Here is a 14,416-nt window from a genome sequence, read left to right on the forward strand (position 1 = left end):
AATGGGCTATTATTGCTTCTAATTGCTCCTATCTCTCCTTCTCTTCTTTCTCCTCACTTATCTTCTTTGCCCTGTGTCCCCATTTTGCCCTCATTATTCTCATTTGATTTGAATTTCTTGTGCCCATCTCTCTCTCCAGTTTGTTGCCCATCCTAACTGTCAGCAGCAGCTTCTGACTATCTGGTATGAGAACCTGCCCGATCTGAGGCAGCAGTCCGTCGGAGTGAAGTGCTCAACAGTCCTGGGGGTCACTGTAGGTCTCCCCTTCCTGGCTATCGCCTACTGGATAATGCCATGCAGCAAGGTATGAACACACAGGCACACACACAAACAAGCAAAAGACACAGTCCATCCTCCATCAGCTTTTAGAAGTCGTGGCACCACTTTCCTTTTCTCCAAGTAAAGAGGTTTTCCAGGACAATTTGTCGCTTGTGAGCTCTATTACGTAATTTCTGATGTTTTGCATTCCCTTCAGTTTTTCATTATAATGTAATATCAACTTGCTATATAGTCACGTTCATACACGTAGCGCAAGCATACATACATGATTTGTTACACTCTGAAATGTGATGATAGTAAGTGGAGGTAAAATGAAGGGTTCATAAACATTGCAATCGTGGCTCCAAATGGAAACTGTTAGGAAGAAAAGTACAGACCAAGACTACCCCTTTTCCACTTATTAGGTTCTTGAACCATTTCCGTTCAGGATTCAGTCAGTCAACAATAAATAATCTTCATATTGGGAATAAACCTGCCTCCTCTGTGAATTGTCTTACACTACTGTATTTTCATGGCGGTCATAATGGTGGTATTTGGAGAGCCTTATATTTTCTGAGGTGTTATGTGGTGTAAAACGTTTGAGAAAGACTGTTTATCATCAATGTGTCTGAATTTATAAATAGTAACAGTGAGAAATATTTTTTTACATTTCAACACCAGAAACCAGGAAAATGAGTGCTTAACTGAAATGAACGAATAAATTAGAAGGGGTGTAATAATATAGACCAGGGTTGCTAAAGAACTGAGGTATGCATTAAAGAGTTATGAGGACCTGTTTCTGATGTTTCTATGTACTATGACTTCTGATAGGAATGCTCTTATTTAATGTTGTAACCCATTTTTAATAACATGTTTTATTACAGTACATGGCTTTGGCAACAATACTGAAAGTCTATAGCCGACAAACAAACCAAGGCAGCTTAAACACCCATCACACACATGAATGCTCATAGGCTACCAGTCCAATTACTATCCTGTTACAGTGTCTTTAAACATGCCAACATTATCAATTCTAACATAATTGCATTCTAAAGCGGTACTCTAAATATAAATCTACAGTATCTTTGAGTCAAAGACACTCACACTAGAGGTGGCTTCTTGTTCTTTAGCTTGGTCTTTCATGGGACAGCTTTAGTAAGCTTGTAATCGCCTTATTTACAATAGTTACAGTTTTAATGGTGAACCTGTTTTATGGTGAAATAATCAAAAACTCCACAGAAAGTTCTCCAACCACTGCTAATGTTATAAAGAGTTCGGTCTAGACCTGCTCTATTTGAAATGTGTCCTGAGATAACTTCTGTTATGAATTGGCGCTATACGAATAAAATTGAATTGAATTGAATTGCTGCTGATGTTTAAAACATAAACCTTTCAATCCTTTTTCTTAATATGAGGCCAAATTGAATGTCAATTCATCCATTAGTTGTCAAGATATTTACCGACAGACTGAGGCTATGACTAGCATGGCTAAAAACATTACAAATTTCCAATTTAAAGAGCACCGTATAATCACCATTTGATTATAGGGCCCGAGGCCTCATTTTGTTAATACTCCATCAAGCAAATTATAATCTGTAAAGTGACAGAGGTCACACACACACACACACACACACACACAAACACACACACAAACACACACACACAGATACTCACAGAGGAGCTGTGTGCAAATGTGCTCATCAACCTGGATAATCCTCTACCTCATCATCAAGTGGTGTGTGTAACTGTGTGTGTTGCGTGCTAACTTAGATTCAGAAATGGTATTGAGGACTTTTGAGTGGTTCATGTCAGGTGTGACTGTTGAATTAGTTATTTTTGTAGACTAAGAGAGAGAGAACAGCTGATCTGGAGTGTGACAGAGGATGGAGAGCAGTAACACTGAGAGCTTCTCCACCATTTAGACATTCAATCATGAGACACTGCTTTTGATCTGTGTCATAAAAACACCTTATGTGTGAGTGTATATTTGTATGTGCGTGCACATGTATGCACGTGCACGGGTGTATGATTACATCTGATTAGGAATTTTCCAGCTGATGAGCCTGTGTCACAGTCTGCCATTTTCTGATGCAGCTGAGAGAGCAGGAAAAAAGGTAGTAGTGTGGAGAAATAACAAATTACTATTATTATTAGTATTAATATTATTATTTACATTTACATAATTTTAAAAGACCAGTTTAATACTGAAATTAGACACTTGAGATGCAAAAGCCAAAAATACAGAGCGTAGGATAATAAAACAATTAAATCAAACAAGTAATTTAGACATGCATGCATAATATCAATGTGACGCCAGCTAATCAGAGACAAAAAGGTACATTAAATGGTTTCGATAATGAAATAGATAAAGAAAAGCAAATAAGAGAACTACATGAAGACAGGTGCAGGTTGCAGAGAGAAAGCTTTGATGTGTTTTGGTTGATTGTGTGTCGTGTGCCCTCCTACACCTGGCGCTAATCATGCAGTTTTGTTCTGCTCATCTGATCAATTGCTGATCTCTTATAGCTCGTAATATTCTCCATTTCGACGGCACAACAACAAGCCATTATCAGAACCCCAAAACGTATTACATTTCATATCAGCAGAGAGAGATAAATAAGATATTGATATTTTTGTTGCGCAATAAGTAGCAAGTCATCAAAGAGATATGCTTTGGGGGTGATGAAAAACAGATGTTTACTTGATATTGAATGTTTCTTCTTGATTGAAAAGGGTGCAAAATGATTAAAACATGCAGAGAGTGATGGGACTCATATTGGAGGGTGCACACAAGAATAATCTTCGGTCTTCCCTGAGTGACAGAAAAGAGATGAAACATAGAATAAGAGAAAAAGACAAGTGATTGGTAAAATATTGCCTTGGTAAGGCTGTCAGGTTCCACTACCTCCTGGAAGAAGCCTCATGCTTTAGTTATATCTCTGTCTCAATATGGGAGTGAGTGTGAGTTTATACAGCACAGCATCAAATTGTAGCATTTTAATACTGATAAACTATTGCTGGATTAATAAGTGATTCGTTCAGTGGTGGACTATGCACATGTGCTCAAGTAGTGTAATTAAGTGCAATTTTGAGGTACTTGTACTCTACTTCACTACTTTTCAGAGATAATTATTGTACTTTTTACTCCACTACATTATATTACATATATTACATTACACTACATTTTACTGTATGATGGCTAGTGTTTTCTATTACTCTGATTATAATAAAGTTAAAGTTGTGTGGAAGGAAGGAAGTAAGGAAGGAAGGAAGGAAGGATGGAAGGAGGGGAACGAATGAAAAAATAAGGAAAAAGTAACACACTGAAAGTAAGTAAAGACAGAAACAAAGGAGACAAGGAAAGAAAGAAAGGAAATAATGAAGGGAAAGGAAGGAAACATTGAAATAAGGAGATGAAACCAAGACACAAGAAAAGGAAATAAGAATCAAGAGAATGAAAGGAAAGACCCCACTGTTTGGGTTTTCGATAATTTTTTTCACATCTCAAGAATTCCTTTGCTTCCTCCCCAGGATCTGATCTGATCCTTTTCTTGGTCTGTGTTTGTCTTCTCAGGAGGTTCAAACCAGGTCTCTACAAGAAAAAAAAATCAAATCGATACACATGGGACCGGGTCACATTCCATTTATCATTGATGCAATTACTGGACGTCATTGAATAATCCTGCAGTATCTCAACACTTGCCAATAAGGATGCAAAAATGGTATCAACCAAATATTAGACTCAGCAAGAAAGCAAAAAGTTTCTAGTGTGAGAATTGCTGTAATTCTATATAGGTAAATAGGCGATTGCATGTGTGATGGTTGACCAATTAGATGATACATATTGGTAAATCAGATTATTATCTGTGTGTGAGTTACAGAGAGAATAGAGCCTCAAACATGTACACATTTGTAGGATGCTCCATAATTTCTTGTCATTTAAACCCAAAGGGGACATACATTATATCTACAGTATGACAGAATGTGTTATCTTATACCTAGATAAGAAATTATTCAGAGCGGATGACAGTGTACATCATGCTTGAGTTTCCCAGGTGAAAAGATGTTAGGGAATAATAAAGGATACAGCAGCTCAATTCCAGCTTTGTGAGATTTCCATTTTGTACCAAACCTCTTTTATTCAGCCTGTGCGCTCCCGCTGCCAGTGGCCACCATTTCGTTGGAGGAGAGAAGATCAGCTCTTGTCACCATCACTCTGATAAAAAAGAAACCCATGGGGTTTGCAGTCGTCACACAGCAGTGGGCCTGATCCAGGATGGTCGTCTCATTTAAGCTGAGGGGTGAAATGGATGTGCCTTATCAGCACGGCAGATGAAATAAATGAAGGAGTTAGAGTCATCACAGTGGCAGGAAGAGGTTTAGAGGAGGGTTTGCAGGGTTAAGATTTACCAGACAACCTCTTCCCACATGGTTTAGTAGTGTGTGTGGCATGGGAACAGCTATTGAATCTGATGTGTTAGTGTGCATGCAGAGAGTAGAGATATCCTGTGGGCACTTAATATTGAACACAGCAGGTTTTGAGAGTGGCAAATGTTGGGATCTCAATGATGTCTGTATGGGGTTGGAAGTGTGTATGTGTACATTTTCTCTGTGTGTGTGTGTGTGTGTGTGTGTGTGTGTGTGTGTGTGTGTGTGTGTGTGTGTGTGTGTGTGTGTGTGTGTGTGCGTGTGTGTCTTGGCCTATTTTTGTGCAATTATAAAAAGGTCCCTCTGTGCGGTGGCATGTTTAACGCTCGTTGTGCAGCTCCACCTTGCATCACGTTCTCCCCATATGGTGCCTTTCCACAAACTGATGAATGTTTGGCATCTAGTTAATCCAGCATCATGTTGCTGTGAGAGTGATTGGTGGTTAAGCACATCTATGAATTCTAACAGCTGCTGTTTGACTGCTAAAATGGTTGTGTAGTGGTGCTTTTCAGATTTTAATCTCTGAAGACCAAAATCTCAGAAACTCTGCAGAAACAATAAACATAGGGTTATATCAGTAAATGAGAACATGTTTTGTTTGGCTGCAAATTTACTCTTGTGTATAGTCTTTTTTTTTAACTGTTCAAGGAAAATACAACTCAAACATGTCTCTTAAGCCTGATTACCGGACTCAAAAACACATTTTGCAAGCTGTTGTGTTGGTAAACACAAGTGAAGTCAATTACTTGACAAACATGACTGGTAAAAATGTCTAATATCGCATTGTCCTTTGTCATTCTTGACTAGCTCCTTAAAGATTGTAGCACTATTAGGAGTTTTGTATAAGTTGGTCCCCACACATTCCTGCCAATGGTTTCACATTATTGCACGAATAATGCTGCTTGCAAGGAAAACAACAAATATTACAAAAATCAGCTTTGCAAATGATTTATAAGAGATGAAATGCATTCAACACATTTGTTAATGATACAAGTAATGTGTCCAACTCCAAAAGACAGACAGACAAAAGAGCTAAAAGGAGACTGAATATTGTACATAGACCAGTTGGCCAGAATCCCAGAAACACATTTGAATGCAAATGTTGCTCTTTGTCCTTGAATCTTTAAATAGGAAACTGTTTGCCAGAACATTCACCAAATCAACTTTACAAAGTGAAAATATGTCAATATTGTGTTCACTGTGATGCATTATATTACTAGTCTCTTTAATCTTCAGAAATCAATTGCTCCCTAGTTAGTATTTGTTAAACTACACAGGCAATGGAAAATATGCCCTTTTTATGTCCTCAATCCTCTCACGTACAGATTGGTCAGATCCTGCGAAGCCCCTTCATGAAGTTCGTGGCTCACGCTGTCTCCTTCACCATCTTCTTGGGTCTGCTGGTTGTCAATGCCTCCGACCGCTTTGAGGGTGTAAAGAACCTGCCCAATGAGACCATCACAGACCACCCGCGACAGGTGTTCAGAGTCAAAACCACCCAGTTCTCCTGGACAGAGATGTTGATCATGAAGTGGGTGTTGGGTGAGTCTCCTTTCCCACACATGGTGCACACACACTTGTGGCAGTGTTTGAAATTCTTCAATTAAAATGCAAATAGATGTAAGATAGTCGCCGTCAAGACAGGCAGCATATAAAAGAGTCAAGGCACAATGTAAAATGAATTTTCTTTTTAATAGTTTATGGCGATGTTTCTATCAAGGCTTTCAAAGTTTTTGATTTTGACTTTTTCTACAACCACACCTTCCCCATACAGGAACTGGTCAGTGGACCTTTTTCCCAGCATGGATATGAGGCGGAATTAAAGACTAACGCAGCGCCATACCAACCGAGTGGATGAAAGCCAATGTTATAGCAATACAACAATTCATTCTCTTTTATCTTCCAAAGATGAAAAACAAGTTTCCTGGCTGGATGCCACAGAGGCCAGGCTTGTTGAAGCACTGGCCATGCTGAGTCTTAACGATAAGCTGGAGGGAAGTTTGGAGGTTGACCTGAGAGGTGGTGCTGAGGAAATATTAGAGGGAGGGAGAGAGAGACAGGAGAATGGAGGAAAGATGGAAGTAGCTGAAGGAGACCTATGACAGTAAAGGGAAGGTGTATGGCGTACAAGAAGACAGGCATGAAGAAAGAGGGAGATGGACAGAAAGACAAAGACAAACTCAACAGATAAATAGCCCATGGCAATATCTGTCAGACCTCAGCTGCTTCCCATCTGTTGATGTTCTTCCTTTTATCTACACACTCACACACACAAACACACACTCACACACTCTTACACACATAATAACATTGTGTGAGTGGTTTGTGTATGTTGGTGCACATATGGTTCTGTTTTTATTTGTTTATGTGTAATGGCACCATTCTTTTCCCATCCCTGGTAATTTTTGGCAGCAGGTGCTTGTGTGTGCGTTTGTGTGTGTGCAGTGAGCGGTGGCTTAGGAAGAGAAGGATAATTGTAATTCCAGCAGCATGTTTTGAAGGCCCAGTAATTGTTATAGAGATGATACTGATCAGGGTGCCTTTTCAGTAAACAATTTTCTCCTTGTTTTGGTCCAAATAGAGAATGACAGAGTGGTTGTGTAGGAGGAATTAGGTTTTCCACTGTGTGTGTGTGTGTGTTGTGTGTGCACCTGAGCTAAAAGTGGGGATGTCTGAGTGGTTGAGTATAAATTATAAGCTTTGTTGTAAACATCTGCGTATGTTTCTTCGTGAGCATGTCTCTGCATATATAAGCGTGTTTATGTTTGCCTGTGAGAGCCTCTTTATCTTTTTTATTCCTGTTTATCTCTTGTGTTTTCTATCTTTCCACAATGTATCCATGCGTTGTGTTGTGTGTGTGTGTGTGTCCTGTTTTTTCAGGTATGATTTGGTCAGAATGTAAGGAGATTTGGAGCGACGGGCCCAGAGAGTACATCATGCACCTGTGGAACGTTCTGGACTTTGGCATGTTGTCCATCTTTGTGGCATCCTTCACAGCACGCTTCATGGCGTTCCTCAAGGCATCCAAAGCCCAGCAATATGTGGACATGCATGTACCAGACGAAGACCTCAGCAACGCCTCACTGCCTGAGGAAGTTGCCTACTTCACTTTCGGTAAGCAGTTACTCCATAAATATTATTAATAATGTTTTTGCACGACATTTCCCAAAGATGACCTGTAATTGTCTTTGATTTGTTTGTCTAGCCATTGTGACCCCCTCTATTCATGAAAACCGTCCGATTCCTCTGATGTAGACTCAACAAAATGTTTTTTTCTGCCAGACAATTTTCCCCAGGAAAGGCCAATTTGACACCACATGATAAAATGTGAAAGCTTTCATGAGGTGCTTGAATCATTGGCAGCTTCATCCGTCACTGATAAGGAGTAGCGAATCCGAAGAGTATTTGTGTAATAATGTCATAAATAACTAATAATCTGAGCTGGGACACTAGAAGATGAGAGTGTATTTGTCACTGAGATAGAAGTGTCATTGTTGAATATTTACTCTTTTTAGATGACACATTCTCCTGTTTGATTCTTAACTTGATGGCAGCACACAACATTCACATGCACACACACACACATGCAAGTGAAGGTGATATTCTCATGATAACAAGTAAATTTGAATATACCATTTATCCACAGGCAGACATAAACTCCACCGATGAGGAAACATACCACCACTGTACACTTCTTAGTGGGGAAGGGGAACTAAGGGAACCTTCATCAGTGCTGTCATCTGGTGGTGTGACTCTGTCATGACACACCAGTAAACTGATGAAAATTTATATTACTGCAGTGTCTGTTATTGTCCCCATAAGCTGTTCTCTGTATGTCTCCATATTACATACATATAACATAGAACATTGTCCATATCTGCACTGAAAAAAGCAACCATTGTATATGATAAACCTACTTTTTGTCCTACATAGTCACAGTTTAACAGCAAATTATATCTTGAAATGCAGTCTTTCAATCTTTTATTTCACTTTTCTGTTTGTGGTTCTTAATTAATCCTTTTTGTATCTAATTTTTCCATCTAGCTCAATTATCCTCTCCCACTACATCTGATTCTGACATCTCTCTCTCTCTCTCTCTCTCTCTCTCTCTCTCTCTCTCTCTGTCCTTACTTCCCCTTGGACACACTATCCTTCTATCCTTCTCTTTGCCCTCTTCTCTCCAACATGATCTCTTTCCATCCTTATTTTTATCATCATCATTTTGGAGCTATACTCTCATACCCGATGCATCAGATTTTTAGATTATTCAGTGTGAAAATGTTTGCTGGTTAAAGTCTGAGCCAAGGACCTATTTTCTTGTCGAAATGGGCATTTCTGTTGTGTAAATAAAACAACAACAGCTTACTCAACCACTTGCCTTTTTCTTTCTTCTCCTCCAGCCAGGAACAAGTGGCGCCCCTCAGACCCCCAGATCATCTCAGAAGGCCTGTACGCCATCGCCGTGGTGCTGAGTTTCTCACGCATCGCCTATATCCTGCCAGCCAACGAGAGCTTCGGCCCACTGCAGATCTCACTGGGGCGCACAGTCAAAGACATCTTCAAGTTCATGGTCATCTTCATCATGGTGTTTGTGGCCTTCATGATTGGCATGTTCAACCTGTATTCATACTACCTGGGAGCCAAGTACAATCCTGCCTTCACCACGTAAGTTATACCTGACTGCGAGAGTGTTTTAACAAATGTGTGTGACTGCGTAATTAGATGGTGGTTATGTCTAAATATATATTCAGAGACCTATTTCTAACATGGTGTAGCTCCATGATGGTCCTATTCTGGACATTTTATATCTGAATTGACTGCAGAAAAGAAAACTAATTCATGTCAAAAGTATTTTGGGTCTCATGTTACTATACTTGCTGATGAAGGCCGTAGAACAAGGAAATCCCCAGGCCATATAAATTGTCACATATCCTCCTTGATGAGACAGTTTGTTGGGTTCATTAAATCCATGGTGCTTTATCAGTGGCAGAGATCGAATTCTAATCTTCCCTTAGGCCTCATGCTGACAATTGGGCTATTTGGTTGAATTGAATAAGGAGAATGGTGAATGGGATGGTTCACACACTAAAATCTATAACAAACACTGGTGAATTGTGGCTTTATCTCACAGCTTTAACAAAGTGCCCAGTTGCAAAAGAAATTGGGCACCAGTTTGTGTTTACTGTTGCACAGAAGATAGGTCGACTCTGCTGTATTTCTCCCATAAACACAACTATATTTTACTCAAATGAAAATGGAAGTGTCAGTGAGAGCTGTCAATGGCAGATTCTGTACGAGCTGTGGGGAAAACGCATCAACACTGGTTAAAAATTTAAAGGCCTTGTTTTTCATAAAAAAATAACTTTGATATGACATGCAGTTAATGATAAGGCAAAACATCTTGTATTTATTTATTTTTTTATGATCAATATGGATGCGGAAGAGGGAAAGAGGGGCTTTTGGAGATGTTTTGGCGAAGTCTGAAAGGTTTTTCATGCCGGTCCAAATTATTTAGTAAGGTTTCACTGAGGCACAAGAACTTCCCCATTATTTAATACAGTTGATGATGAAATTCACAGTCAGTGATTTCAAGCAGGATTTAACACACCAACTTATTGGTTGACAGTGATGGAGACCATTGTACCAAATTACAAAAGTCAGCCAAAATGTGTGTTACTAAAGCTCACAAGTATGCAGACTTCCTTCAGCACTTAACCAGACACAGTGAACCTTTAAAGAACAGGTTCACATTTTTCCACGTTTATCTTTATACAGTATTCCCTTGCCAAATTGCTGTATATACACATCTCCTCCTCTCTTTACCGACCATGAAACAGTCTCCTCCTAGTCCTTGTTCTGAGACAAATCAAGTGGGACAGACTATTATTGTTTTTTGATAATTGAAAATCATCCAACTGAAATTACAAAGGGTGTGATAACAACACACACAGTACTCTTAATGCACTTTATCTGCTAAAGTGCTGCATTTAACTTCATTATCAGGGTTGTCCATTTCAAATGGCCAAGTGCACATTTTAACTGAAGAGTCAGGATGCACTTTAAGGCTGCATTGCATAAAAACAACTATATAATTTCATAAATATGTATTTTAAATGTTATCAACATCTACAATGAGCTTCACAGAATCAGTTTTACTGTAGAATTTTTACAGATAAGTTGTTGTACTATACAGTGGGTACGGAAAGTATTCAGACCCCTTTAAATTTTTCACTCTTTGTTTCATTGCAGCCATTTGCTAAAATCAAAAGAGTTCATTTTATTTCTCATTAATGTACACTCAGCACCCCAACTTGACAGAAAAAAACAGAAATGTAGAAATTTGCAAATTTATTAAAAAAGAAAAACTGAAATATCACATGGTCATAAGTATTCAGACTCTTTGCTCAGTATTGAGTAGAAGCACCCTTTTGAGCAACTACAGCCATGAGTCTTCTTGGGAATGATGCAATAAGTTTTTCACACCTGGATTTGGGGATCCTCTGCCATTCTTCCTTGCAGATCCTCTCCAGTTCTGTCAGGTTGGATGGTGAACGTTGGTGGACAGCCATTTTCAGGTCTCTCCAGAGATGCTCAATTGGGTTTAGGTCAGGGCTCTGGCTGGGCCAGTCAAGAATGGTCACAGAGTTGTTCCGAAGCCACTCCTTTGTTATTTTAGGTGTGTGCTTAGGGTTATTGTCTTGTTGGAAGGCGAACCTTTGGCCCAGTCTGAGGTCCTGAGCACTCTGGAAGAGGTTTTCTTCCAGGATATCTCTGTACTTGGCCGCATTCATCTTTCCTTCAATTGCAACCAGTCGTCCTGTCCCTGCAGCTGAAAAACACCCCCATTGCATGTTTCACTGTTGGGATTGTATTGGGCAGGTGATGAGCAGTGCCTGGTTTTCTCCACACATACTGCTTAGAATTGACGCCAAAAAGTTCAATCTTGGTCTCATCAGACCAGAGAATCTTATTTCTCATAGTCTAGGAGTCCTTCATGTGTTTTTTGGCAAACTCTATGCGGGCTTTCATATGTCTTGCACTGAGGAGAGGCTTCCGTCAGAACACTCTGCCATAAAGCCCCGACTGGTGCAGGGCTGCAGTGATAGTTGACTTTGTGGAACTTTCTCCCATCTCCCTACTGCATCTCTGGAGCTCAGCCACAGTGATCTTTGGGTTCTTCTTTACCTCTCTCACCAAGGCTCTTCTCCCACGATTGCTCAGTTTGGCTGGACAGCCAGGTCTAGGAAGAGTTCTGGTCGTCCCAAACTTCTTCCATTTAAGGATTATGGAGGCCACTGTGCTCTTAGGAACCTTGAGTGCTGCAGAAATTCTTTTGTAACCTTGGCCAGATCTGTGCCTTGCCACAATTCTGTCTCTGAGCTCCTTGGGCAGTTCCTTCGACCTCATGATTCTCATTTGCCCTGACATGCACTGTGAGCTGTAAGGTCTTATATAGACAGGTGTGTGCCTTTCCTAATCAAGTCCAATCAGTTTAATTAAACACAGCTAGACTCCAATGAAGGAGCAGGACCATCTCAAGGAGGATCAGAAGAAATGGACAGCATGTGAGTTAAATATGAGTGTCACAGCAAAGGGTCTGAATAATTATGACCATGTGATATTTCAGTTTTTCTTTTTTAATAAATTTGCAAAAATGTCTACATTTCTGTTTTTTTCTGTCAAGATGGGGTGCTGAGTGTACATTAATGAGAAATAAAATGAACTTTTTTGATTTTAGCAAATGGCTGCAATGAAACAAAGAGTGAAAATTTTAAAGGGGTCTGAATACTTTCCGTACCCACTGTATATCAACCTGTTTGTAAAGCAATCAATCCATCCAGCAAGTCCCAAAACACATCAGTTCAAACAATCTGCCTCTGTCCTTCATTTTAGCTGATCTGTGTGTCTGCGCCCTCATCCTTTCACATCTGCTGCAAACAGAGTGACGGTGGATCTTTCACTGTCATTGTCTCATATTTGTAGGAAAGTTATCCATCTTGGGTTGCTGACAGAATCTTTCAGCAAGTCTGTTGATCATCATTCATGTCAAAATGAAAACTCTCTCTGAGGTCTCTTGCTGTCACATATCATTATTCTTTTTCTCAGAGGAACATTTATGCAAATTTAAGCAAATGACATTACACCAGTTCTGCTCAATCCAATAGAGCAAAACATGCTTTACAAGTTGGATGTGATTACATTGTCATATACGTTAAGGTCAGAGCAATAGGCAGGTTCACAACCAGGCTGTACATTTAGTGGAGCATGATGGTCTTGTTTATGTTCTTTTGGATGATTTAGCTTACAGGTTAAGTCCAGAGTGTGACTTGAATTATCGCCCTCAGTTAATTTTGTATTAGTGGGCTTTCCAACCATGAAAAACTGCTGCCAGATTTCGACATCTGTCTTCTCAAACGCATAAACCTCGTTCTGTTGGCTTGTTTGCATTTGCTGGTTTGGAGTACTCCCAATAAACCACACAGTTGTTTGATGCACCACAGACCTGCCTTTTTCAGATTCTTTGGTCCAGTTACTTGGCTTGCATCTACATTTTCTCTCCACAACAGAACCAAGCTAAAGGATTAAATATGATCAAGTTAAAATAACCTGGGAGGATCGCCACCACTTTGTTGTTTCTAGTTCTTATGGTAAGCTGTACAGTGATTGTGATTTAGTTTTGCTGGCAGATTTAACTGTGCCAGACTGCTTGTCCATCTGTCTTACTTCCTTTTCTTATCTGGTTGTACACCTGTCTGTTTACCTGCCTGCGCTTGGGTCTATATGTCCAATTGATACAGGCGCATGGCTCTTTAGTATGTGTGCTTAGCTTATGAACACTGTGTTTACTTGCACCTTTGTTTAGAATAAAAAGATCAGAAAGGTATGAAATTGCATTTAAGCCCTTCAGAAAGTAGAGTATATAACACACCTACAGCTGATACATACAAGTAGATGGGGTCCAAACAGGTAAAATAACACCAAATACCAGTTTATGTTACCTTTGTGCAGCCTCAGTTGTTTTTTTAACAGATGTGTGACCACCATTATCCTCACATTTTCCTATCACCTGTGAGTTATGTGAAGCCTGTGAGCAATTTACAAGTTTATGACCTGCTGAACATTTAACCTAGATAGAATCACTGATGATAAAAAGTGTGTGATTGGACTTCTAGTGTGAGGACTACTTTGCCATGCTGACTTAACCTGCTCTTCTGTGCTCTGCATATACAGTAGCTCCTCTGCTGAGCACCAGCACAGAGGTCTTAGAGGCTGTGAGTTCTGCTTGGTTGCCCACATGGAGTCAAAGATCCAGGCAACGTGATGAGCAGACAGACAGAGCAGCGGCATGAGGCGGAGTTAATGGACAGAAAGGCAGATAGACAGGTAGAAACAGAGTCTGATGCAGTTTAAATGGACAGACAGAGAGATTGTGGTCACAACCCGAGAGTCAGACATAATGAAGACTTCTCAAAAAGCAATGTACAAGTACAGAAAAGACCCCAGGCCCTGCAGATGGTAGTGCCTTATCATTACCATTGCACACTCATTTCCATCATGCATGTACAATCCAGCTCTGTACATTGTCCGTTTATCACTTCTCCTCTCTGCTTTAGAGATCAACATCAAAACTTATTTAAAAATCTGTGTTAAAATAGCCGTGTTAAAAATAGAAACCACTTCTACCCGTCTTAACAACCTCTGACTGCATTTCTTGTTTGTTTGTTTTTTT

At 39.8% G+C, this 14,416-nt stretch overlaps 1 protein-coding gene across 1 annotated transcript in view; it reads left to right on the plus strand.

Annotated features, from left to right (window-relative positions):
* Window positions 1-14,416, plus strand: part of LOC127374230 (short transient receptor potential channel 7-like) — a 48,120-nt gene that overhangs the window by 16,843 nt on the left and 16,861 nt on the right. The window contains exons 4-7 of the mRNA XM_051419378.1: window positions 140-304; window positions 6,012-6,228; window positions 7,567-7,800; window positions 9,087-9,351. Coding sequence (XP_051275338.1) covers window positions 140-304; window positions 6,012-6,228; window positions 7,567-7,800; window positions 9,087-9,351 — 881 coding nt within the window. The remainder of the gene's footprint in view (window positions 1-139; window positions 305-6,011; window positions 6,229-7,566; window positions 7,801-9,086; window positions 9,352-14,416) is intronic.

Source organism: Dicentrarchus labrax, unplaced genomic scaffold (assembly GCF_905237075.1).
Source record: "Dicentrarchus labrax unplaced genomic scaffold, dlabrax2021, whole genome shotgun sequence".
Taxonomy (NCBI): Eukaryota; Metazoa; Chordata; class Actinopteri; family Moronidae; genus Dicentrarchus; species Dicentrarchus labrax.